The sequence below is a fragment of the Oncorhynchus mykiss genome, chromosome 4 (genome assembly GCF_057628025.1).
Source record: "Oncorhynchus mykiss isolate SJ-2025 chromosome 4, ASM5762802v1, whole genome shotgun sequence".
In the NCBI taxonomy this organism is placed as follows: Eukaryota; Metazoa; Chordata; class Actinopteri; order Salmoniformes; family Salmonidae; genus Oncorhynchus; species Oncorhynchus mykiss.
In genome coordinates this window covers 69,189,580-69,217,329 of record NC_143025.1, presented here as the reverse complement: position 1 = coordinate 69,217,329, position 27,750 = coordinate 69,189,580, and the positions used below count along the sequence as shown (strand labels likewise).

General features: G+C 43.1%; 1 protein-coding gene across 4 annotated transcripts; it reads right to left on the bottom strand.

The window, feature by feature from the left end:
- Window positions 1-62: 62 nt before the first annotated feature.
- si:ch211-243j20.2 (uridine-cytidine kinase-like 1) lies at window positions 63-27,750 on the bottom strand. 4 transcript variants are annotated; one of them, XM_021600516.3, is made up of 16 exons: window positions 27,269-27,750; window positions 26,774-26,800; window positions 26,025-26,230; window positions 21,693-21,799; window positions 20,666-20,836; window positions 16,522-16,593; window positions 11,438-11,627; window positions 11,218-11,279; window positions 8,901-8,917; window positions 7,220-7,318; window positions 6,955-7,048; window positions 6,773-6,835; window positions 6,126-6,248; window positions 5,570-5,677; window positions 4,032-4,188; window positions 63-2,279 (listed from the first exon to the last, which is right to left on the bottom strand). In XM_021600516.3, the coding sequence occupies exons 1-16, from the start codon at window positions 27,358-27,360 to the stop codon at window positions 2,218-2,220; spliced, it is 1,650 nt and encodes a 549-aa protein (XP_021456191.1). In that variant the 5' UTR covers window positions 27,361-27,750; the 3' UTR covers window positions 63-2,217. The 4 variants fall into 4 exon arrangements, 3 of the variants coding, with proteins under 3 accessions (XP_021456191.1, XP_021456190.1, XP_090088995.1); XM_021600515.3 differs by lacking the exon at window positions 8,901-8,917 and adding an exon at window positions 8,072-8,091; XR_016495396.1 differs by lacking the exon at window positions 8,901-8,917.

The following is a 27,750-nucleotide window of genomic DNA, read 5'->3' as shown; positions in this document are numbered from 1 at the left end:
AGCACTCAGTTCTCTCGCTCACGGACAGTTGAACATGAACAGGGTAACACAAAACTAAAACATTCAGTTCGCATTATTTTATTGTTTCTTGGACATGAAATGATAGCATGAAATATTGCAGTGATTTGTGTGTGAAGATTCCTTTTTGATAAGGGAACACACACAACAACAAAAAAGCCCAATCAAGCCTTGTCCTTACATCAGGCTTTAAAAAAAATGTCTAATCAACAAAAGGAACACACAAAAAAAATCTAGATTCATGGAACATTGTTGAGCATATACATGTAACCAAGCTGTGTCAACCACACAAGCAGATATACAGTAGTAAGCAGACACCCATGGACAGTTCAAGCTATACAAAACAGAAATGCAGGTGAGGTAACGAATATAGCTAAAGCTGATGCCCTATAGAGAAGCCTTATTTGACACATGGAGACCCAGCAAAGACAAAACACTCTCCCTAAGGGAAATAGATGTTTTTATTATATACACACACACACAACTGGACAAATATGTAACACTATGCTTACCATCCAAATGTCTCTTAGCTAACAATATGCATATGCATAGTTTTGGCAAAAAAAATGCCTGAGGATATTTTGGGTATCCTCTTTTTTAAGACACTATATTTAAACACTCAAAGCCACAGAATCCTCAAGGTTCTGCCTTGCAATCCTGTAACTATGAAGGCCAGAAAACAAAATATGTACATGGTCAAGCTGGTCAGCCTATTAAAACAAGATACAGATGATCCATGATGGTTTCATTTGAGTAGTTTTACAGTCAGAGCCACCTCTCCTGCTGTAAGTTCTTAATTATACTACAACATACATTGTACAGCCTTTGTGAACTAACCAGGGGTATCAATTTAAATGAGAAAACATTAAATACACAAGGAAATAATTTACACAGGAAAAATATTCAAGTATAAATAGTGCTAAGTAGTTCAAATCGGTAACAAAATAATTAAACTGACTATCTGCATTGACCGTTTTTGCACCAACTTTGATTCATCACATTTATTATCTATCTTGTTGCTTAGTCACTTTATTCCTAGTTATATGTACATATCTACCTCAATTGCCTCATACCCCTGCACTTCGACTCGGTACTGGTACCCTGTGTACATAGCCAAGTTATCGTTACTCATTGTGTACTTATTATTACTTTTCTATGATTTTTTTCTCTTCATTGTTGGGAAGGGCCCGTAAGTAAGCTGTTAGTCTACACCTGTTGTTTATGAAGCATGCAATAACATTTTATTTATTACCCAGAGAAATGGCTGCAAAGTTAAAAAAAATAATTTTCTGCATCAACCAACCTATAATATATAAGTGAGAGGAAACCGAATAAAATCCTTATAATAAAAACAGCCTCAAGTACTAAATAATGCCAAAAAAAGCCAATCATCTTAAACCATAAAAAAATGTAATTTCTTTGCACGAGACTTTTGTCACAGCTAAGGCAACAGCACACAATCTCCAGAGAGGACAGTCCATAATGTCCATTGATGTATATTAAGTAATACTAAGGCTATGTTGAGCTTAAAGCTACCCATGAGCTATACGACCTTATATTTTCATTACCTACCTGGTCAATTGTACCCTCAGTCTGTAACTTGCTCCTCTCAGTTATAATACAAAGTCTCCCTGTGCATAACAATGGTCATCACCATTATATTCACACATGTTATTCAAGCACAGGTGAGATCTGGCACTAACAGCCACAGACTGTCCTACTCTCATCTTCCCTGATTTCATACTGTGGTGTGATTTGTCATCTTAACTATTTCTATGGGTCAACTCAACAGGAAAACATCAAAAGGACTAGAAAATGGTCATCCTTCAACCCGAAAGAGGCTTTTTATTTCTCTTGATTCTTTCTCCAACTTTACAGGTCCTGCTGCGTCAACAAAAATCAAACAAGCAAAATCACAAATCAAGTATTTTTTTTATCAGTGGATAGATAGATAGGTATGGGCTAATGGGCATCGCTAGCAAAGCTAGGCTAATATCACATTTCCTCCTCAGGAGGGTAGAGTTAGCACAGGGGCAGTGCCCAGGACATCATGAAATGATAAGCAGCAGAGGGGCGCTGACTGAGGGGGAATCTTTAGCTCTTAGGAGCTGATCAGTGGTTGGCTGGCATGGCTAAGTGCATGTGTGATGCCCCCCCCTACTTCCCCCTCAGCAAAACTTCAGCTCAGTAGTCCATCCTTTAATCACTCTCGGTCCAGTCCGAGGGAGTGTCCGTCCCAAAGTAACGGTCCCCGAAATTACCTGGAAGAGAGGAGAAGAGAGCCGTCAGTCATATTGTCATTGTGAATACATGAGTTGGACTAGCGTCAGTGAGAATTGTGTGATCAGTGGCAGTGCTGATGGAACATATGGGTTATTGCTGTAAATGAGAATGTGTTCGCTGTCAACTTATGATAAAAAAAGGGTTAAATAAAATTAAAAACCGTCAGTCTGGGGTGATTCATAACAAAGCCCATCCACTTGGGTCTGAATGGCTGTGGCAGCAGCTACAGTGCATTCGGAAACTATTCGGACCTCTTTACTTTTTCCACATTGTTATGTTACAGCCTTATTATACAATGGATTTAATAAATACAAATCCTCAGCAATCTACATGTAATACCCCATAATGACAAAGGGAAAACAGCTTTTTGGAAATGTGTACATATTTATTACAAAGAACAGAAATACCTTATTTATATAAATACTCAGACCCTATGACACTCGAAATTGAGCTCAGGTGCATCCTAGTTCCATTGATCATCTTTGAGGTGTTTCTACAACTTGATTGGAGTCCATCTGTGGTAAATTCAATTAATTGGACATGATTTGGAAAAGCACACACCTGTCTATATAAGGTCCCACAGTTGACAGTGCATGTCAGAGCAAAAACCAAGCCATGAGGTCGAAGGAATTGTCTGTAGAGCTCTGAGACGGGATTGTGTCGAGGCACAGAATCCGGGAAGGGTGCCAAAACATTTCTGCAGAATTGAAGATCCCCCAGTGGCTGGAATAAGTTCGTAACCACCAAGACTCTTCCTAGAGCTGGCCGCCCGGCCAAAGTGAGCAATCGGGGGAGAAGGGCCTTGGTCAAGGAGGTGAACAAGAACCTGATGGTCACTCTGACAGAGCTCAGAGTTCCTCTGTGGAGATAGAACCTTCCAGGACAACCATCTCTGCAGCACTCCACAAATCAGGCTTTTATGGTAAAGTGGCCAGACAAAAGACACTCCTCAGTAAAAGGCACATGACAGCCCGCTTGGAGGCACCCAAAGATTCTCTGGTCTGATGAAGCCAAGATTGAACTCATTGGCCTTAATGCCAAGCATCACGACTGGAGGAAACCTGGCACCATCCCTACGGTGAAGGGTTGTGGCAGTTTCATGCTGTGGGGATGTTTTTCAGTGGCAGGGCCTGGAAGACTGGTCAGGATTGAGGGACAGATGAATGGAGCAACGTACAGAGAGAGCCTTGATGAAAACCTGCTGCAGCAACGCTCCCCATCCAACTTGACAGAGAGGATCTGCAGAGAAGAATGTGAGAAACTCACCAAATACATAAGTGCCAAGATTACAGCGTCATACCCAAGAAGACTTAAGGCTGCAATCACTGTCAAAGGTGCTTCAACAAAGTACTGAGTAAAGGGTCTGAATACTTATGTAAATACGAGCAGTTTATTTTTTATAAATTAGAAAACATTTCTAAACATTTTTTGTTTTGTCATTATAGGGTATTGAAGTGGGAAAAAACTATAATACATTTTAGAATTAGGCTGTAACGTAACAAAATGTGGAAAAAGTCAAGGGGTCTGAATACTTTGAAGGCACAATCTGACAACCTGGAAGTTTAACTTGTGACGGTCATATCACTAATGATCATTCACACCACAAACAGCAGACTCACGAGATCTGCATTAGGACACCGCTTTGAAGGGAAACCCACATTAAGTGAGAGTGACTGAGAACAATGTGTGTGAGAGAGCGAGACAGACCGATAGATAGCAGAAGCACCCACCAATGCCAGGGATGATGTGAAACTCGTTGTTGACCTTCTTATCGACGGCGGTGGTGATAATGCGGACCTTAGGGAAGGCGTAGGCCACTGAGTGGACGCCCATCTCAGCCATCAGTAGAGACAACAGGAAGATTTTATCCTCCTGGACATCATGGTCCTACAAAAGGTGACAGACATACGCAAATTGTGGCCTTCAATCACGATTGAAGAAAGAGTGGTGGTTAGTGGGGAGTTTCTGTGACAGTAGCACAATATGTAAGGAGAGCGAGGCAGCCCCTTCCAGACCGGTTGGGATCGCAAGCTCTTCCCATTCCCACTGCTACCTGTCAAAAGGGACTCCTTAGTCTGATAGGTCTTCTGCACTCATGACATACTTCAACCACTGCTTCCAGTAAAAACACACACCCCCGTGACTATCTTTTTAAAGCTACAATCCTTATTCGAAACACTAACAAAGCGGTCACCCCGACCTCTGTTTTGGTAAGAAGCGGAGGGATGGAACTGGAGAAATGTAACCATTCAAATCCAGAGACTGAGCTACGGATGCGAAGACTGACCATCCATGATATAAATTGTAGTTTTAACCATGTTGTGAGGCTATACGGTGTTTGTTTACATTGTTTACAAACATTGGTCTAAAACAGGCTTATATATTTTGGGTTATGATGGGGTACGACAGTTGAACTAAACTCATGAGGCATTTATAAAAGTTAAATTCTTCAAGAATCAATGGGTATGTATAACTACTTTATAAGTCCCAAAATGTATGCAGTAACTAAGGACTCTAGCTTTAAAAATAGATAGTCATGGAGGCAGTGAAGTTTGCTTTTGGAGGACAAACAAAAGGCATAGTGGATGACGATAATTCTCCCCAGAGGTTTACATTTCACAAGGAGCGAAGGCTAAAAGCACAGGACCTGTACATTTAGACCTCTAGTCTTATCACAATGAGGAAAAAGGACCTCAAACTGTGTTTTATGACGGCAAACAAGCATCCCGATCTCTCCTTAATCTCCTGCTGCTGTAGCCGTCCAGTCTCCACTAGCAGAGCTGCTGCTCTGCCATCTCAACAACCAACAAGGACAACTCTGCCATCTCAACAACCAACAAGGACAACTCTGCCATCTCAACAACCAACAAGGACAACTCTGCCATCTCAACAACCAACAAGGACAACTCTGCCATCTCAACAACCAACAAGGACAACTCTGCCATCTCAACAACCAACAAGGACAACTCTGCCATCTCAACAACCAACAAGGACAACTCTGCCATCTCAACAACCAACAAGGACAAGGCCTACTCTGCCATCTGTCATGTTCAGCCATGTCTCAAGGGTAAACAACATTATCTGGATGCAGAACCATAGATAAACCCCCCAAGCCCGAACGTCTCATCAACATAGGTGTGTGGTGGAGAAGACAAACATGAGAATATTAGACTTCTACTAGAAACTACTATTATATTTCAATTGAACTATAATACCCAACTAATGCTGAATAGACTAGACCAGAGGAGTAGAATGAGGTAGAACTGACCAGCAGCACTCGGACGGCCATGAGAGCAGCAGCCCCAGTGGACACAGTGCTGTCCATCAAGATGACATAGTCCTCACTGATGTCCTTAGGCAGACGCAGGTAGTGGAGCTGGACAGGGGCGATAGGAAATGTTAAATACAATGGGACGTTTTATACAATGGTTTTTATTTGGGCATTTCATGAACTTAAAATGTCACATTTTGAGCATCTGTGGTGAATGAAACCAGTAAAGCTGAAGAAAAAAATGGTGCAAAGCTTGAAGGCTACAGCTGGCATAGACATCACACACACAGTATTTCTCCCAAGTATGGCTGGTCTGCAATTCTGATGAGGCAGTGAACCTGAGGTCAATAAGGCCAGTGTGTATCAGTTAGCCCAGAGACTGACACCTAGCCTTGAATGAAGTCACTAAGCAAAAAAAGATGACCCCATCCACTCCTTGTTGATGATCTTCGCGTTGAAGAGTTCATGTCTGGGTGTGTATGCAGCCTTACGGATAAGAGGGCCAAACAAACAGAAGACTTTTTGAACTACATGACTGGTTTCTGTGTGTTACCTCAGGCTCTCCAGTGTCATGGTTGGTCTGGATGAGGATCTTCCCCAGCCTAATGTCTTTACACACATGCATCAGCGCCTGCTCCATGGTCTCCCCTGCTCTCAGTATGGACACACCTGTGATCTACACACACAAACACACACACACACACTTTATACTCCTTCACAGTTTATTTTATAAGTAAACTTCCATTGAGCAACCTGAAGGACCAGCATAGTGAGAGCTCAATGTTACCGAGCCTGATGGTAGGAGATATGACTATTACTCTACTGCAGATGTCTAACAACCCTGCTGCCTAACAGAGCTGCTCCCACTGAGAGCCACTCAAACACATCACCATAAAAAGACTGGAATGAACGATCCTCTCAGGCCCATCCACACACTTTATGACTCGAGGGTTTTCACTGTCTAGTAAAACGAATGTTAACAATGCCTATAGTGCTTTATGTATGGCGATGAATAAAAGGACTGGAGAGATAAACTAGTCTAATCACTGTACAATCTTCAGCCAATGGTTACAAGTAGCAATCAGAGTAATTGTGACAATGTAGCTGCAATGTAATATCGGGGATGACATTGATACTTTATTGCAGTTTAGGGCCCAAAACCCTCTGTGAAAGTGGGGAGGTATCTGCATAGAGCCTTACCCTTTTACCACTGAGTCTCTTCCCTTCATAGATGGAACCTTGGGGAGTCTCCACTTGCACAGGCTAGAGAGGATGAGAGGAAAGGACGAGAGAAGAGACCAGTGTTAGTGTATGATTGTGCACAGGGCGTAGAAGGCAATATAATATTGGTCATGCGTCTGCAGGCATGCAGGGCCACTCACCTTGAGGGGCAGAAAGGAGAGGGCATGTTCTATCAGGAGCCTCATTAACCTCTTAGAGTAGAAGATGAACTCATCACGATTTGTGTCTTTATTCCTGCAGGCAGGCAGGCACACACACCAGGGTTAGGGGACAGGGAATGAGCGTGAGGGGTGTGTGTGTGTGTGTGTGTGTGTGTATTCATTCTAAACTTGTGGCAGTGCAGAGTCAGTGTTGAGAGGGTGAGAAACCGGCCCCCAGCGGTCAACCAGAGCTCTACGGCCTTACCTGATGATGGTGTGCATGCCGCGGACCTGTGGGGTGCTCTGCAAGACGCTGAGGGTCTTGGGTAGGGGCTGTCCCTGGTGGGCCGAGGCCAGAGCAGACCTACACAACAGAGAGACAGTCAGACCACTGTCCCCTGCTGGAGTGACCACAGTACAACAGACAACACTGCCCCCTGCTGGAGGGACCACAGTACAACACAGACGTCACATCAAACCAGTGGGACAAAGGTAAGATACCACTGGGATATTTTACGTTCTTCCTCGTAAACATGTATTGCAAGTATGGTGGTCACAGATGCACAGCCAGGCAAAGTTGGGTGGGGGAATAGTGTACAGGTACTGGCAACAGCAATGCTTTAACAGGCTCCTCTCGCACTGTCTGGAGCTTTACCGGCAGACAATTCAACGTGACATCACGAGGACCATTTCCAATCTAGAAAATAACTATTACGTTGTACTGTTCTAAACAGTGGTTCTGTTGATAAATAGAAATGCCATAAAGCAATTGAGCACGTTGCTATGTGTTCTGCATTGTTGTTGCCAATACTCGAAGCCAAGACAACTCACTCTCTAAATACTGTAGTACTGCACTGAAATTAGCCTTTTGAACGTATATATCTGGTACCAAAATACAGGATAGTTAAGACTGTAGAAATCATAGCGAAAACTGAAAGAATCAGGCAAATTGGTTAAGAGGTAAATGAAAAACAATATCTTGGAAAAATAGCAATGACAGCAAACAAAGGTTGTTAGCTTTTGTCAGGGGGCTATGCTACTAAATCATAAAAGAGGAGCAGATGAGAGGGACGATAAAACTTAAGAGAAGGAGGAAGATGCAGGAGTTTATCCTCACATATCCCAGCGGAGCTTCCTCTGGAGAAGGTGACAAATATTCATTTTGCGAGAACAAGAGTGATGACAAAGAGGAGAGGAAAGAAAGAGGAAAAGAAAGAAAATACATCCCAATTAGACAGCAACAGGACAGAGTAGGGGCCCTATGATATCTGTGGAGGAGAAGCTGAGAGGTGTGACGGCCAGGGGTCAGGGCCCCTGTTCAGCTCAGCGAGGGGACGGCTTCAAGACCAGACGACATCACCATGGTTATGAGCTCTGACTGGGTGTAGTTAAAAAATAATCATCTTTGCAACGGCCTTAGCGAGAGGTCCTATGATGAACATGTAGGGCTAAACTCAAGGTCATACTCTGTCCTTGGTTAATGTGACGTTAGCTTTCTGATCTTTCGGTAAAAAGGAATTCATGACATCAGCGACTCCCAGCTGTTTTTTTTTTTTGTCTTTTTAGGTCTTAACCAGAGCTCAGTGGAACCATAGCGATGTCATCCTTCTGGTGTTAGCGATAGCTTTCATGACTGGTGTGGTGTGGAAGTGGTGTGGTGTGGAAGAAAGAGAAAAGGAGCTGCACAGCCTCATTTAGCTTTACACAAAACATTTTCCTGGGCACCTTGATTAGTTGATCATGTCAACATCAGTGGGGGGGGGGGGGGGGGGGAAGAAGCCAAAATGGTCAAATAAATAGTAACATGAGTATTCTGTCAGACTGGGCATATCTCCTTTTGTCCTTCCTGTGCTCTCTGAGCTTCTGCTGAGAGGAAACAGAATGAAAAAGACAGAGGCAGCACGAGACAGAGACCGGTAGAGATATGAGGGGTGTGGCAGTCATACCTCACTGTGATTTCACGCTGAGGCGGTTAGAGTGCATTATTCGGTCAGGGTTTAGCAAGTATTTGATTACAAACACACACAGGGAGGAGAGAAATAAAAACAAAACTCATGAAATGAGACAAGCCATTCCAACCCTCCAAACAAAGCCAAATGTCCCCAGTCCCCACCGCCCTTTTAAATAAACACAAACACCAGGCAATGATATTACATTCCCCTCCATTTTGCCATGAATCAGACAGACAGTGTTCCATCAGATAAGCTCAGTGCCTGAACCGGTACCTCTTTCTCTGTACAGGTTCTACTCCTGCATTAGACCAGGCTAAATTATGGTGCTCTAATCTCACAACAAGGCCCAGTGCACAGCATGGGAATTTAATTTGAAATGTGAATTTTATGGGCAATAAAAATAAAATAAAATAAAAAAAGTCAAGTGTTCCGCTCCTTTTCCATATGGAAACCCCATGGAGGTGCATCATATTTGATTTACTAGTTTTATCCATTAGTCTGATAAACAAAGTCGTTCCTACATAGTATCTAGTACATATCAAACAGAATGCCCCAAAAGCTACTGGCAAAGTGTGGCATCCTAACCAAACCAGGGGGTTTCCTAACCAGAAGTACTATAGTGGGCCCAGTGGTAGTAGTCTTGCCATATGGAGGGTGCTATGGTTCATTAGGCTACAACAGGCCCTGTCCTCATCAGTCACTCACTCTATGGAGGACGAGCTGCCACTGTCTCCCCCCACTCGACACCATTCTTTACTTGATCCACACAATGGCCTTTTATTAGAGATCCCTTAATCCACAAATCCTCACACACACGATCTGCTTTTACACACGCGGTGGCCTCTCTCGATCTCTCACACACACACACCCCGACGGGTGAGACTCTGAACGGGAATGGCGTACACTTTAGACAGAAGTCACGTGATCACGTGTCACTCCCCACACAACCCTCTCCAAAAGAAATCAAAGTACAGCGAGTCTGTTAAATAGAGTGTAACTGAGCACCTTTGAGCTGGTCTTTGAAACCTTCCATCTTATCTCTCTCTGTGACAGATGGTTTGTCACATTACAGTGATGATGGATCAGGACACCACAGGGCCACACACATTGAGTGGGAAAAACATTAAGAACACCTGCTCAGACCGACAGACCGACCAGGTCAATCCGGCTGAGCGCTATGATCCCTTATTGATGTCATTTGTTAAACCACTTCAAAATCAGTGTAGATGAAGGGGAGGAGACGGGTTAAAGAATGATTTTTAAGCCATGAGACAATTGATACATGGATTGTGTATGTGTGCCATTCAGAGGGTGAATGGGCAAGGCAAAATATTTAAGTGCCATTGGGCGGGGTATGGTAGTAGGTGCCAGGCGCACCGGTTTCTGTCAAGAACTGCAACCCTGCTGGGTTTTTACAAGTTCAACAGTGTCCCGTATGTATCAAGAGTGGTCCACCACCCAAAGGACATCCAGCCAACCTGATACAACTGTAGGAAGCATTGGAATCAACATGACGCTTTAGACACCTTGTAGAGTCTATGCCCTGACAAATTGAGAGTGTTCTGAGGGAAGAAAGGAGGTGGGGGGAGGTGCAACTCAATATTTGGAAGGTGTACTTAATGTTTGTAGGGACAACAGAAAGTAGTGTTAACGATGCCAGTTAGGATTTATGGGTCATGGAACTGACAGATAAGTTGGGTGTCTGACGCATGCATGTCCACACACAGGTGTGCCTTTCAGTTAAATAAATCCTTTCTTGTTACGTTCCCTTGGTGTACAGAGGGATGGGTTCAGCCTGATACCAGAGACAGGCAATGTACATGACAAATTCATAAACCTATGGTGCTGAATCCCAGCCACTAGATGGGAGAAGTGAGGTGGGCAACTGGTTGGGTCAACTTCTACTTGGAGACCAGCCTTTGGGAATTCAGGATTACCTTGGAACTACCAGATTGAAACAGTGTAGATAAGATCAGCAGACTCCTATAGCTGTCCTAATAGGACATATAGTCTTGAGAGATCCTATGAGAATGAGACTCGTCGTTGATCATTAATCCAGTACTGACCCACCCATGTTGAGAGATAGGACAGGGTTCAGAGGTCATGGGTTAGGTCAGGAGTTTTTCCTGGTAGGGAAGGTGGTCAGGAAAAACTCCTGGCCCAAATCATGAACCATGGGATAGGGGTCATGCAAAAACTGAGCATGGTGTGAGCCGAAGAGACGACACCATGTACAGAGATAGGTACATGCTTTTAGGTTAGGGTCTATGGGCAGAGGTATAGGAGATAAAAGCCTATTATTTACACATACCTTTTCAAGCTGACTGTGAACATGCTGCACAATCAGATCCAAGGCAACAAAGTTCTCGCCCCCTAAAATAATCAAACACACACGTATCTTTTATAGCAGAATCACTACAGATATCATTTGTAAAAAGTTTTTAATGTTCTGAATTGAATCTAAATATTCTATACATAGAAGCAGTGTTTCTAACACACTGGTAGTATGCATCTACCTACAAGCCACTCACCCCTGGGGACCACAATATCCGCCACCTGCACAGTGGGTTCGATGTACTGCTCAAAGGACGGCTTGACAAACTTGTTGTACTGCTTGATGACCCCGTTGATGTCCCGGCCGCGGTCCGATATGTCCCTCTTCAGACGCCTGACCAGACGGATGTCTGAGTCGGTGTCCACAAACACCTTCATGTCCAGCAGCTGGGGGAGGAAGATGGACAGAGAGGAAGAGACAAAAGGGGTAAGAGAGGTCATGTACATAACCAATGGCAGAAGTTCTCAACATGACAGATCTGACTTTTAATAGGGCAGTATTTCCCGAAGATCATTTCAAGGATGGGGTGCTGGGTAAATGCCCCCACAGCAACATTCAGGGTGGCCCACCTACATGATGGTTGGAGAATCAATGTCCTAGGGTCAAAATAAGTTCAATGGGAATCTGACGACCTATTGGGTGTTTGAAGCTCTTTTCCTGAACACACATCAACAGATACAGCTAGCCAGCCAGTCAGGGGAAACTAAAGCCAGAACTCAAAGCTCTAACCTCAGCAAAAACTAAAGTGAGGAGGATTAATGGTCAAGCAGCACCACTGTATGTGACGGAAACACAAGAATAGGCAACAACTCAAAAACAAGAGCTATTGATGACTATCTGGCCATTGAGTGTTTGGTTCTCTGAGTTTACGCTCCCATGAGACTGTCAGTCATTGGGAAAGTAAATCTGCTTCCTGAACAACCGGGCCATCACAGCTGTCACCCTATAGGAGGAGGAGATGAGGAGTGGGGCTCCAGCCGCTCCCCATGATCATACTCAGCCTTCCCCTCTATCGCTCTCTCTCTTACTGGAACCTCTGTCAGTGTGGGGAAAAACTAGAGCAGGGCAGTTTAGCAACGTTTTACACCACTGCAGCTTAAAGATGGCAGGTCATTGCCGTGCCAGAGAGGACCTGACTCTTGGTGCAGCCAGCACGGTAATGTTTGTTGGAGTCATGACAAAGGGTTGAGAGGGAGCCAATTTATAGGAAAGTAAATAAACCGGTTGATAAGAACATTTAGTACTAAGTGAGCCACAATTACAACAAAAATAATATGACACTTCTATTGAAAGAATGAAATTGAAAGTGCATCCAATTACCTGCATTGTTTGTTTGGCTTATCATCCTAGCCCAGCTTAGGCCAGCCTCTCTGTACAATAGCCGAATTGATAAATCACCTTCCTGCAACACAAACTCAAAAAAGTTCTGGGACACTGTAAAGTCCATGGAGTATAAGAACACCTCCTCCCAGCTGCCCATTGCACTGAGGATAGGAAACTCTGTCACCACCGATAAATCCACTATAATTGAGAATTTCAATAAGCATTTTTCTACAGCTGGCCATGCTTTCCACCTGGCTACCCCTACCCCGGTCAACAGCACTGCACCCCCCCACAGCAACTCGCCCAAGCCTTCCCCTTCTCCCAAATCCAGTCAGCTGATGTTCTGAAAGAGCGGCAAAATCTGGACCCCTACAAATCAGACGGGTAAGACAATCTGGACTCTTTCTTTCTAAAACTATCAGCCGAAAATGTTGCAACCCCTATTACTAGCCTGTTCAACCTCTTTCGTGTCGTCTGAGATTCCCAAAGATTGGAAAGCAGACGCGGTCATCCCCCTCTTCAAAGGGGGGTGACACTCTAGACCCAAACTGATACAGACCTATATCTATCCTACCCTAAGGTGTTCAAAAGCCAAGTCAACAAACAGATTACCGACCATTTCGAATCCCACCGCACCTTCTCCGCTATGCAATCTGGTTTCAGAGCTGGTCATGGGTGCACCTCAGCCACGCTCAAGGTCCTAAACGATATGTTATCCGCCATCGATGAGAAACAATAGTGTGCAGCTGTATTCATTGACCTGGCCAAGGTTTCGCCTCTGTCAATTACCACATCTTCATCGGCAGACTCGATAGACTTGGTTTCTCAAATGATTGCCTCGCCTGGTTCACCAACTACTTCTCTGATAGAGTTCAGTGTGTCAAATCGGAGGGCCTGTTATCCGGGCCTCTGGCAGTCTCTATGGGGGTGCCACAGGGTTCAATTCTTGGGCCGACTCTCTTCTCTGTATACATCAATGATGTCGCTCTTGCAGCTGGTGATTCTCTGTTATGGGATTTTCATGAATAATGACTAAATGATGTATACGTTTAATGTAGAACTATAACTAACAGAATTCTACCCTGTCTTTATATAATGATAAATAATGTTTGTTCATTAGGAAGAGGTTATGTAGCATAGACCTAGGAAGAAAGGAATGTATGTGTGTGTCGAAAGAGAACGAAGAGGCCCATTAACCTATGTTTGAACCGACCCGGCTGTAACTCTGGGGAGATAAGATAGGACAGGGAGAGCCCCTCCAGAGCTCTCATATCTGGGGGAGACTGGAACTGTCAGCTGAATGGTAATAATCTGTGGTGAGACTTCATGAGAAAATCCCATGGTTGGTGTGTATGTATGTGTGTAGGTTAAGAGAATAATATAAAAGGAACATCTTTGTATATACAGTGGGGCAAAAAAGTATTTAGTCAGCCACCAATTGTGCAAGTTCTCCCACTTAAAAAGATGAGAGGCCTGTAATTTTCATCATAGGTACACTTCAACTATGACAGACAAAACGAGGGGAAAAAAATCCAGAAAATCACATTGTAGGATTTTTTATGAATTTATTTGCAAATTATGGTGGAAAATAAGTATTTGGTCACCTACAAACAAGCAAGATTTCTGGCTCTCACAGACCTGTAACTTCTTCTTTAAGAGGCTCCTCTGTCCTCCACTCGTTACCTGTATTAATGGCACCTGTTTGAACATGTTATCAGTATAAAAGACACCTGTCCACAACCTCAAACAGTCACACTCCAAACTCCACTATGGCAAAGACCAAAGAGCTGTCAAAGGACACCAGAAACAGTAGACCTGCACCAGGCTGGGAAGACTGAATCTGCAATAGGTAAGCAGCTTGGTTTGAAGAAATCAACTGTGGGAGCAATTATTAGGAAATGGAAGACATACAAGACCACTGATAATCTCCCTCGATCTGGGGCTCCACGCAAGATCTCACCCCGTGGGGTCAAAATGATCACAAGAACGGTGAGCAAAAATCCCAGAACCACACGGGGGGACCTAGTGAATGACCTGCAGAGAGCTGGGACCAAAGTAACAAAGCCTATCATCAGTAACACACTACGCCGCCAGGGACTCAAATCCTGCAGTACCAGACGTGTCCCCCTGCTTAAGCCAGTACATGTCCAGGCCCGTCTGAAGTTTGCTAGAGAGCATTTGGATGATCCAGAAGAAGATTGGGAGAATGTCATATATTCAGATGAAACCAAAATGGGAACTTTTTGGTAAAAACTTAACTCGTCATGTTTGGAGGACAAAGAATGCTGAGTTGCATCCAAAGAACACCATACCTACTGTGAAGCATGGGGGTGGAAACATCATGCTTTGGGGCTGTTTTTCTGCAAAGGGACCAGGACGACTGATCCGTGTAAAGGAAAGAATGAATGGGGCCATGTATCGTGAGATTTTGAGTGAAAACCTCCTTCCATCAGCAAGAGCATTGAAGATGAAACGTGGCTGGGTCTTTCAGCATGACAATGATCCCAAACACACCGCCTGGGCAACGAAGGAGTGGCTTCGTAAGAAGCATTTCAAGGTCCTGGAGTGGCCTAGCCAGTCTCCAGATCTCAACCCCATGGAAAATCTTTGGAGGGAGTTGAAAGTCCATGTTGCCCAGCAACAGCCCCAAAACATCACTGCTCTAGAGGAGATCTGCATGGAGGAATGAGCCAAAATACCAGCAACAGTGTGTGAAAACCTTGTGAAGACTTACAGAAAACGTTTGACCAATTAAAATAGGAAATTACACTCAAATCAATTTGTTTTCCATTTTCCAAATTGTCTTCTGATGGGATTTAACCATTGACATGGACCCAAAACATCTAATGCGGTTGTTTCTTTATGAACAATTGTAATTTTGATAGTGAAAAACTAAAAATAAATTAAATAATGAAAAATAAAAATGAGAAAATATAATTTTGGAAAATATACAATATATACCCCCCCCTTTATTAACCATTATTTTACCAGGTATATTGACACAAAACATAGTATAGATAAAGTAGTGCACAATGGACCTGGGGAAGAGTTGCAGGGAAGAGAAGAATGTGCCTATTTGAAAGCTAGAATATATATATTTTTTATAATTGTACTTGGCTACTTAAAAAAAAAAAGAAGCAAAGTCCTGCTCATGCTAGAGAAGGTTGGAAACCCCCTGCTCTAGTTATAATGAAGAGGCAAGGAGAGTCCAAGGCATGCCACAAGTCCAGGACAAATGTGATTGGGTCTATCTGGTCACCTCATGGGATCATACTTGTCTAGATAGTTCATGGATTTAGATGAGCCAACATGGTCTTTGTGAAAAGTTGTTTACCTACGTTGTAATAAAGAGGACCAAGATAATCAAAGCTGACAAGGGCTGCCTGAAGAACTGCCATCAATTCTACTACAACAGTACTAGTAGTATTGTTGCTTTGTTCTAAAGGGAAATGATTCATGCATTCTTCTCTGAAGAGAGCTGGGCTTCTTTAGTTATGTTTTACTCTAGCCAAGACTGCTGCAGCACTGGGTTCCCAACAACACCCCACCCCCCAGACCCTCCATTTCTATCAGTCATTCTCCAGCCCAGTCACCCATAGCCAGCCCCTGCCTGAAACCTAATCATAGCAGATAGCTGTGAGCAGGGGAACGTAGAACAGTGAATACAGAGCCATCCAGCAGAGAGAATCCATCTAATTTCCCTGAATCTGCTTCAGGATGGCAGCGGCACTCCATTAATCAGCCTGGCTGGCATCTCTGCAGCATGGCAGAGTAATTAATCAGGTCTGCTAGGCTGGTGGGGTAAGAGGGAGGGAGAAGAGAGGAGCAGGAAAAAGAGAGCAGGGAGCGGGGGATGACTGGAGACCAGAGAGAAGACCAAGTACTGTAGAAAGGAAAAGTGAGCATTTCATCTTCTTACACTCACCTTAAAAGCAGGTTAAAATAACACAGCCTCACCTTCAAAAGCTCCTTGTTGGCAAATGCCAGAATCCCCTCAAATATGACAACATTGGCACCGTAGACAGTTTTCTGAAGAAGAAAAAAACACCATAAAAAAAGAGTTTCTCACCACACAAAGCAGATTATTATGTACAGTGTACATAATTAGACAGACAGACAGCATATGGCAGAACGGGGACTGGGCCTTATGATAGATGTACCCACCAGGTGTGCCAGGTAAATGCGTGGGCAAATGTCTGGCAGAGGGAGACCGGTGGGTTGACGAGGTGTGAGGGGCACAGCGCCTTGGCAGCACCCGTCTGCTGTCCTGTCAGCACCACATTCACAGCTAAACTAAAATGTTTGTGCGCCGCTCCAAATCCCTCCTCCCATTCCTCCGCCCTATCCCCCTCTGATTAACAGCCCTTTGTGTGCTGTAATTACCACTGCAGCTATCTGATGTGATTTTGTTTTTTGCACCACAGAAAGTAGTCCCTGAGGTGGCAGAGCAGAGCAGGTCCAACTGACTCGTCAAGATCTGATGTTATCAGAATTAAAAATCAAGATGTCCAAAACAAGAGATGGACTGTCAGTGACTCAAAAGGCCCAGATTTAACCGTGTGTGTGTGTGTGTGTCAGATCACTCAGGTAGTACTGCCTAGTCAGGGAGCTACAGACTGTCACGATCCCATTCCAGGAGTCTGACAAGCTCGGAGCTGCAGTGAATGACCAGGCTACGTCTGTATTGATCAGAGAAAGAGGATCTCGTACAGAGAGAGAGGTTTAGTGTTCATGTTTCATTCATTTATCACATTATTACCCCCTGGTGATAGAAAACTGTTTTTTTTGTTACAAGTAATGTTATTGTTTTCCTGGATAGATGTACTTCTTTCAGCCATGAAATTACATTGAGTCTTGAAAGTAAACATTAAAACGCAAAATGCAATTCTCATAACAACATACTCATTGTTGATAGTCAATACATGCAGTGGTTTAAAATTCATACAAGCATTTTCTTTGAGATTACTGCCGAGACACAAAAGACAATCATTGAAAGTGTCTTGACACACCTACTCATTCCAGCATTTCTCTTTATTTTTTTTACTATTTTCTACATTGTTGATGAATAGTGAAGACATCAAAACTATGAAATAACACATATGGAATCATGTAGTAACCAAAAAAAAGGAGTGTTAAACAAATCTAAATATGTTTTATATTTGAGATTCTTCAAAGTAGCCACCCTTTGCCTTGATGATAGCTTTGCACTATTGGCATTCTCACAACCAGCTTCATGAGGTAGTCAACTGGAAATGCATTTTAATGAACAGGTGTGCCTTCTTAAAAGTTCATTTCTGGAATGGCTTTCCTTCGTAATGCCATTGAGCCAATCAGTTGTATTGTGACAAGGTAGGGGTGGTATACAGAAGATAGCCCTATGTGGTAAAAGACAAAGTGCATATTATGGCAAGAACAGCTCAAATAAGCAAAGAGAAATTACAGTCCAGCATTACTTTACGAAATGAAGGTCAGTCAATGCGGAACATTTCAAAAACGTTGAAATTTTCTTCAAGTGCAGTCGTAAAAACCATCAAGCGCTATGATGAAACTGGCTCTCATGAGGACCGCCACAGGAAAGGAAGACCCAGAGTTACTTCTGCTGCAGAGGATAAGTTCATTGGAGTAACCAGCCTCAGAAATTGCAGCCCAAATAAATGCTTCAGAGTTGAAGTAACAGACACGTCAACTGTTCAGAGGAGACTGCGTGAATCAGGCCTTCATGGTTGAATTGCTGCAAAGAAACCACTAATAAAGGACAGCAATAAGAGACTTGCGTGGGCCAAGAACCACGAGCAATGGACATTAGACCGGTGGAAATCTGTCTTTTGAGTCCAAATGTAAGATTTCTGGTTTCAACCACTGTGTCTTTGTGAGACGCAGAGTAGGTGAACAGATGATCTTTGCATGTGTGGTTCCACCATGAAGCACAGAGGAGGAGGTGTGATGGTGCTTTGCTGGTGACACTGTCAGTGATTTATTCTGTAGCAATTCACCTCCAGGCTGTGTAAGGGCTATTTTATCAAGGAGAGTGATGGAATGCTGCATCAGATAACCTGGCCTCCACAATATCCCGACCTCAACCCAATTGAGATGGTTTGAGATGAGCTGGACCGCAGAGTGTGGGAAAAGCAGCCAACAAGTGCTCAGCATATGCGGGGACTCCTTCAAGACTGTTGGAAAAGCATTCCTCATGAAGCTGGTTGAGAGAATGCCAAGAGTGTGCAAAGCTGTCATCAAGGCAAAGGGTGGCTACTTTGAAGAACCAAAAATATATTTTGATTTGATAAACACTTTTTATTTTACTCCAGCAAGAGCACAGACTTGAACCTGATCGAACATCTCTGGAGAGTCCTGAAAAAAGCTGAGCAGCAATGCTTCCCATCCAACCTGAGAGTTGGAGAATCTGCAGAGAAGAATGGGAGAATCTCCCCAAATACGGGTGTGCCAAACCCAAGACTCAATTTAGTAATCGCTGCCAAAGGTGCTTCAACAAAGTACTGGGTCTGAAAACTTAAGTAAATGCGATTTCATTTTTTAAAAAATTATTAGTAATTCATTTGCAAAAATGTATAAAAACCTGTTTTTGCTTTGTCATTATGGGGTATTGTGTTTAGATTGATGAGGGAAAAAACAATTTAATCAATGTTATAATAACGCTGTAACGTAACGAAATGTGGGAAAAGTCAAGGGGTCTGAATACTTTCCGAAGGCACTGTATTGCCATAGCAATGTCTGAAGGTACACAGACAAATAGCAGGATCAACTTGGTGAGATTGTAGACTCCTACATTGATAGTCCAGTTTGTTTAGGCGATTTTACAGCTAGCCAGCTACTTAATATGCTGATATTGACTTTGGCTTTATTGTGTGTAGCTACTTTTGCTAGCTACCTAGCCGGCCCAGAGAGAGAGCATTGCATTGTGGGTTTTGTAGTCAACTTGAGTATCAATAGATTCCCATTGGCGTAAAGTACTTAAGTAAAAATACTTTAAAGTACTACTTAAGTAGTTTTTGGGGGTATCTGTACTTTACTACATTCCTAAAGAAAATAATGTACTTTTCACTCCACATTCCCCCCCCGACAAAAAGCACTTGTTACACGTTTTGACAGGAAAATTGTCAAATTCACACACTTATCAAAATAACATCCCTGGTCATCCCTACTGCTTCTGATCCGATGGACTTATTAAACACAAACGCTTAATTTGTAAATTATGTCTGAGTGTTGGAGTGTGCCGCTGGCAATCCGTCAATAAAATTTATTTTTAAAAATTGTGCCACCTGGTTTGCTTAATATAAGGAAATTGAACTGATGTATACTTTTACTTTCGATACTTAAGTACATTTTATCCATTCCATTTACTTTTGACACTTAAGTATATTTAAAACCAAACACTTTGACTTTTACTCAAGTAGTACATTATTGGGTGACTCACTTTTACTTGAGTCATTTTCTATTTAGGTATCTTTACTTTTACTCAAGTATGACAACTGACTACTTTTTCCACCAATGTAGACTTCCACAACAATTTTCACATTGCTAGCAAGGTTGTTATAACAACAAAATGAAATATTTGTTCCCAAAAAAAAATAGTTCTCACATATTACAGTTATATAAAAATGTAAATCATAAGAATCATAAGTCATAGACCGTTCTACCTGCTACCGCATGGCAAGTTACCGGAGCGCCAAGTGTAGGTCTAAAAGGCTTCTTAACAGCTTTTACCCCCCAAGCCATAAGATGCGTGAAAAGATAATCAAATGGCTATCCAGACTATACTGCTGCTACTCTCTGTTTATTAACCATGCATAGTCACTTTACCTCTACCTACATGTTAACTCGACTAACCGGTGCCCCTACACATCGACTCTGTACCGGTACCCCCTGTATATAGCATCACTACTGTTATTTTTTTGTTGCTCCTTAATTAATTTGTCATTTTATTTACTTTCTCTCTTAAAACTGCATTGTTGGTTAAGGGCTTGTAAGCAAGCATTTCACGGCAAGGTTGTATTCGGCGCATGTGACAAATAACATTTGATTTGAATACGTGGTTTTGGGTGGATTATTGCTTTAAGACAATTTACTGAGTCTGCCTTACCCACTCCTTGCGGCGGCAGTGAGAAGTGAAGTCGTAGACGGGTACTTTAATGCTCTTGCCCTTCTTCAGCTTCCTCAGAACAGTCACCAGCAACTCAAAATCAAAGGCCTCTGGGTGATCAAAGTTATACTCATTCTTAGCTGCCAGCTCCTGCTCATCTTTGGTCAAAACCTGGGGGGGGGGAGAACAAGGTCACAATTCAGGAATTCAATTACACTCTTGCCTGACCTGCATTTGTGTAGATCTGAGAGGATTGGATTGGTTGAAGCAATATGGCAAACATTCCACCTAGCCTATCAAAGGGCAAGACGGAGCTATTTAAATACTCCTACTGTCCATGCCTTTGCGATGTGCACAGGTACCTAGGTGTGGGGGCCTATTTGTGCAACAAAGCATGAGTTGTTAGAGCCATTCCCTTGTCACATAAAAAAAAAAAAAAACATGGCCGCTACAGTAAAACATACTTAAAAGCCATCACAGCTAGGGACATAATTGACATGAATGATTCCATTAGTTCCCTTATTGGTTAGGGGTTTAAAGCTAAATAAAAGCTCAAATCAGGGTTAATTACTGACCGTTTGGAGGATTGAGGACAGAGCAGGGTACACACAACCACCAGGCTGTTGGTCTGCTTCACTGATCAAGTTAAGCAGAGGCAACTTTCTTTAACAACAGGGAACCAATTCAATCAGTCTATTGGAGCAGCTGCAGTGGTCTCAGAATGCGATTGAGTTGAGTGGTTCTGTCTGGGTAGACTGAGGATGCCTCTAGAGGGTACTGATAGTTCTGTGCTCCCTAGGTGTTGCTGCCTCTATACTAAATCAGAGGGGGAGCCAATAAAGCATTCAGCATGAAGCGGGTCATGAAATTACATTCATTGGCTAGTTTACCTTCAACAGAATGTCCTATAAGTATACCCAGGAGTTATTCCTGAACCTGTGACCTCACCAATGATAAACTCCAGGCCATACTTATAAACATAGCTTATTATGCAAGTTTACCTTATAGAACGAGCCCTATAGTTTACCTTATAGAAAGAGTCCATGGAGAGGAGGACCACCCAGGGAACATCTAGAGCCTCAATGATCTTATTGGCCACCGTGGTTTTTCCAGAAGCACTTCCTCCACAGAGGCCTCCAGGAAGAAACATGAGGGGGTAAGACAGGGCTCCTGACAAACGTACACTAGGAACCCAGAACAACAACCCTGGGAATAAATCCAACAATACCTGCTGTGGTTGTGAAAATCTGGATGCAGTGCTTGTCGTGTCTGCTCCTGGAACCCCTATCATAATGTACTGAATACATAAACCAGAGAGGTGCACATAACACAGGGTGCAGTTCAAAACTGCGGAGTTAGGCTATAAACTTGCACAGACAAAATATTCAAGATAACAAAATGGAACTGAAAACTGTCTGGATAAGCTGTTTTTCAAAATATTTTACTTTGAATTGAGCTATGTTGACACAACAAATGAAACTCGGCCATCAGACTAACTGACACAGAACATGAAGCAACCCATCCAGCAAATTAAATTAAATCCGTCTGGAATTGTTGCCTAGAGACAATAACAAACAGCTCTGGCTCTGATGATTCAGGGCTCCTCTTATGTGCTTACCATCTCTCCTCTCCCTCGGACCTCTGAGGCAGGTTGGTTATTCTACATGAGCAGACTTTCTAACCTTCAATCAACAGAAGCAGAGTGCTGGCCAGAGCAGAACAGCAGGATGGCCTTTTTACAGGAATCATCAACCAAAGCACATCCAAGTGTGAAATGTAACCAGTCAAGTCCGGCTCATTGAAAGTAACAGATTGCGTATTAAAGATAGCCTTTGTCTCAGTCAGCAGCACTCAAGCCAATCAGATGTGTTTAAACAAAGTATGGTCCGGCTGGGTAATTCATACACATGGTTCATTTCATTATGGTGTGTAAAGCGTACAGGGGTGCCTTACTGGGATGACCAGAAGGACCCCGGCCAAATGTAGAATATAAGCTACAACCTAAGCTAGCATGGAGGTTGCCCTGAGAACTGATGAGATCTTATTATTTTAGGATTTCTGAAAACCTTTTTCAAAATGTCTCTTCAATTTCCACACTGCCTATCAACACTCCAGGACAATGTCTGGTGACTGACCATTGCCGTGCATGTCATTTCTGTTCATTAAGTTGAGTTTGAGGTTGCAGGTAATGAGTCATGACAATTAGAGCCCTGCACGGACATGAATTTTCAGCAACTACAGTACAACCCATGCCTACCACTTTCAGGCCCTACCCTACCCAAGCCCGATTTCTTCTGTTAAATTTTAGGCCCTAGCCGAAACAACTTTCTCCATTAGTAAAACCATGAACTGCTCCTCTCTGTCTGTCACTTGCTCCATGTGCAGGCAGCTCGCTCTTCATGCGCATTGCTAATGGAGGCACTGAGTCTGAGTAACCATAGCAATGGCTCGCTTGGGCTGCTCTGCCAGAGATTTAGAGAAAGGAGACATGAATCCCATTGGGCAATGTAGGGAGAAACGTATAACACCACACCCAGCAGACTGTCAACCAATCGTGTTCACGGTGTCATGCTGCGCCATGTGGTTGCTAAGCTAATCGTCACGCAAACCCCTCTCAAAGTTAGGGTATGAGTCAAGAAACCTGCCTACTTTCCTCAAAAGTACGCAATGTCACGATTCGAAAGCTCACAGATAAGTTACTTCTCACACTTCGGAAAAGATTTGAAATGTTGTACTTACTGTTGACAAAATTCATGCTAATGTTGGGTTCTCCTTGAGAGCTCTCCTTGTCCCAGAGTCGCCTAGAATGCACCGTGCAGCCCATTGCCGTACCATGGGCAATGTACACAATGGCCGTTGATACGATTTCAATGGAGTTTCCCCATCTCCTCAAAAGTATCTCTGGCTCATGGCGCAGTGGTCTAAGGCACTGCTATCTGTGCCACTAGAGATCCTGGTTCAAGTCCAGGCTCTGCCGCAGCCGGCCGCACAATTGGCCCAGCGTCGTCCGGGTTAGGGGATGGTTTGGCCGGCAGGAATGTCCTTGACCCATCGCGCATTAGCGACTTCTGTGGTGGGCCGGGCGCAATGCATGCTGACACGGTCGCCAGGTACGATGTTTCCTCTGACACGTCGGTGCGGCTGGCTTCCGGGTTAAGTGGGCATTGTGTCAAGAAGCGGCTTGGTTGGGTTGTGTTTTGGAGGACGCACAGCTCTCGGCCTTCACCTCTCCCGAGCCCGAACGGGAGTTGCAGCGATGAGACAAGACCGTAACTACCAATTGCATACCATGAAATTGGGTAAAAAATAAAGAATATACAGTGCCTTGCGAAAGTATTCGGCCCCCTTGAACTTTGCAACCTTTTGCCACATTTCAGGCTTCAAACATAAAGATATAAAACTGTATTTTTTTGTGAAGAATCAACAACAAGTGGGACACAATCATGAAGTGGAACGACATTTATTGGATATTTCAAACTTTTTTAACAAATCAAAAACTGAAAAATTGGGCGTGCACAATTATTCAGCCCCTTTACTTTCAGTGCAGCAAACTCTCTCCAGAAGTTCAGTGAGGATCTCTGAATGATCCAATGTTGACCTAAATGACTAATGATGATAAATACAATCCACCTGTGTGTAATCAAGTCTCCGTATAAATGCACCTGCACTGTGATAGTCTCAGAGGTCCGTTAAAAGCGCAGAGAGCATCATGAAGAACAAGGAACACACCAGGCAGGTCTGAGATACTGTTGTGAAGAAGTTTAAAGCTGGATTTGGATACAAAAAGATTTCCCAAGCTTTAAACATCCCAAGGAGCACTGTACAAGCGATAATATTGAAATGAAAGGAGTATCAGACCACTGCAAATCTACCAAGACCTGGCCGTCCCTCTAAACTTTCAGCTCATACAAGGAGAAGACTGATCAGAGATGCAGCCAAGAGGCCCATGATCACTCTGGATGAACTGCAGAGATCTACAGCTGAGGTGGGAGACTCTGTCCATAGGACAACAATCAGTCGTATATTGCACAAATCTGGCCTTTATGGAAGAGTGGCAAGAAGAAAGCCATTTCTTAAAGATATCCATAAAAAGTGTCGTTTAAAGTTTGCCACAAGCCACCTGGGAGACACACCAAACATGTGGAAGAAGGTGCTCTGGTCAGATGAAACCAAAATTGAACTTTTTGGCAACAATGTAAAACATTATGTTTGGCGTAAAAGCAACACAGCTGAACACACCATCCCCACTGTCAAACATGGTGGTGGCAGCATCATGGTTTGGGCCTGCTTTTATTCAGCAGGGACAGGGAAGATGGTTAAAATTGATGGGAAGATGGATGGAGCCAAATACAGGACCATTCTGGAAGAAAACCTGATGGAGTCTGCAAAAGACCTGAGACTGGGATGGAGATTTGTCTTCCAACAAGACAATGATCCAAAACATAAAGCAAAATCTACAATGGAATGGTTCAAAACTAAACATATCCAGGTGTTAGAATGGCCAAGTCAAAGTCCAGACCTGAATCCAATCGAGAATCTGTGGAAAGAACTGAAAACTGCTGTTCACAAATGCTCTCCATCCAACCTCACTGAGCTTGAGCTGTTTTGCAAGGAGGAATGGGAAAAAATGTCAGTCTCTCGATGTGCAAAACTGATAGAGACATACCCCAAGAGACTTACAGCTGTAATCGCAGCAAAAGGTGGCGCTACAAAGTATTAACTTAAGGGGGCTGAATAATTTCACGCCCAATTTTTCAGTTTTTGATTTGTTAAAAAAGTTTGAAATATCCAATAAATGTCGTTCCACTTCATGATTGTGTCCCACTTGTTGTTGATTCTTCACAAAAAAATACAGTTTTATATCTTTATGTTTGAAGCCTGAAATGTGGCAAAGGGTCGCAAAGTTCAAGGGGGCCGAATACTTTCGCAAGGCACTGTATATATATATATATATATATATATATATATATATATTTTTTTTTAAGTATCTCTGGCTCTGCTCAACAATCGAAGAGACAAGAGCATTTAGCTGTTAGCTTATTTTGGTCACTCTAAACTCCGACAAAACTCAAGGAACATTATAATTAGAAAAAAATAATTTATCCTGTCTTATCTTTGACGAGATTGAAGCACTTCTGACACCATGTTATGATCTTAGTCATATAGGACTGTAATGCTCAAATGGCTCAGCTTCAAAATGTTAGTCATCAATTTAGTGATACCCGAGCCCTACCCGTACCCTAGTTATTGTTGAAAAAAAAACAGGCCCTACCCGGCCCTAACTCAAAGTATAATGTTGGAGCCTTCCGGGCTCGGGTAGCCGAGCACTAACAACAATGTCAAATGATAGCTCTCTTACCAATAACAAAAGCCTCTTTGAAGGTGGTCCCAGTGACATTGTACCAGGGGGGCCTTCCTGCAGTGTAGATTGTCCTCTTGTTGGTCCTCAAAAGAGGAGGCTCAGTCTTGCTCTGGCTGGTGGTCCGTTTCCGTGGAGACAGTGAGGGGGTCAGAGGGCAGCGGGGGTGTTTCGGAAGACTGCCCAGAGAATCATCTCCACTGCCACTGGTGAACAACAATAACACAAGGGACAAAAAGGTTAGTTCCGCTCAAATTCTGCCTAGTCATTATTTAGCGCTCTTCACTGGATAACCCATAACCCAGATTTTCCATTGAAGAGGATTGTATTATAGCTATTAACTTTGATTAATCTGTGACATGAATCACTTCAAACATCCACTCACAAAAGCCATCATATCCATATATACCATCAGAGATGCCGTTTAAGCTCATAGCTGCCCCATGATTATGATCAGGACAATGATCTGGGCAATTTGATTACAATGTGTCTGTCCTGTGGAGAAAAAAGAGAGGGGGTCCATACACTCGAGGAACCCTCATCAGTAGCGCTCCGCAGTTCTGTACTGTCTGTGTAGGTGAGGGAGAATGGGGGAAAACTTGACCACCCTCTCCAGGAAGTCACACAGTTGCTGGGGGGCATGGGGCAGGCACTCGCATGAGTAAGGCTGTCATCATTTGGACAAAGAGAGTAGAAAATCGAAATGTGTGACAACAGCTGGACTGTATGTCTAAAACTGATTTCCTTACCTACTTTTCCTCTTCACCTGCACTGATCTGAAAACACAGGACAAGTGAAAAAATGTTGGTAATTCAAATAGGCAAAGGAGAGAAACACACTTTAGACTATTGAAATGAACACCTGGATGTTAATTTTCACTGTTGCTACTCTGTTATAATGCCAACTCGGCATCTGAGATCTGAATCATTGCACCCACATTCACTGCCACGTCTATGTGACTGTGCATTAGCTAACGTTTGCTAATGTAGCATTAATGAAGCGTTATTCTAGCCGGCTGGCTAGCTAATTCATTGAGTACATACACCATAACTAAGCAACATACTTAGCTTGCTTCCATCGTTGTAGCTGAGATATTGAGTATAAGCTACCAGAAATAATTTATTTCAAATAAATATTAGCTTTGCCTGGCTAATGATAGCTGACTGGTTAGCATGCCAACCCACACGGCACACTTTGTATTGCTATGTTTGTTAGCCTGAAACATATAAATTATTTATACATACCTGTCAGATCTAGACATCGACCGGTCTTCTTCTTTCTCCCCCTCTTCTTTTTGTGGCATCTGGACATCGTTTTGGTTCATTTTCATTGCCATGTTTCCATCTCGTACACACCGGAGACCGCGCGTAAACAAACACCGGATGAAGCGTCCTGACGTCACCTTTTGTGTACACGTGCGTGCGTGGAGTGCGCTCCATCCTCACTTCACGGTGGTAAAACCAGCTTCCAGTTAGATATTCGCGCATTCAAACTTCAATAGCTTTCAAACCACTTGATTTGTAGTTGTGCATGTCTACTTTGACGATAATAGCATTTTCGAATATGAGAGTAAATAGAGCCAAGACACCTTGTCCGAGAGAGATTTACATGGTTATCAAAACGTCACATCGTGGCAAGCCTACACGAAAAACATCCCTTATTTGAAGTTTTTCTAAAATACCTTTTGGAAAAAACTACTGGGACCGTTTCCCTGTTTGACTGCTAG

Coding starts and splice junctions, on each gene's coding strand:
- si:ch211-243j20.2 (XM_021600515.3), bottom strand. CDS start 27,360: ATGGCAATGAAAATGAACCAAAACGATGTCCAGATGCCACAAAAAGAA. Junction 21,800..26,024: donor CAAAGAGGCTTTTGTTATTG/GTAAGAGAGCTA, acceptor TTCTTCCTGGAG/GCCTCTGTGGAGGAAGTGCT. Junction 7,049..7,219: donor GGCATGCACACCATCATCAG/GTAAGGCCGTAG, acceptor GCCTGCCTGCAG/GAATAAAGACACAAATCGTG.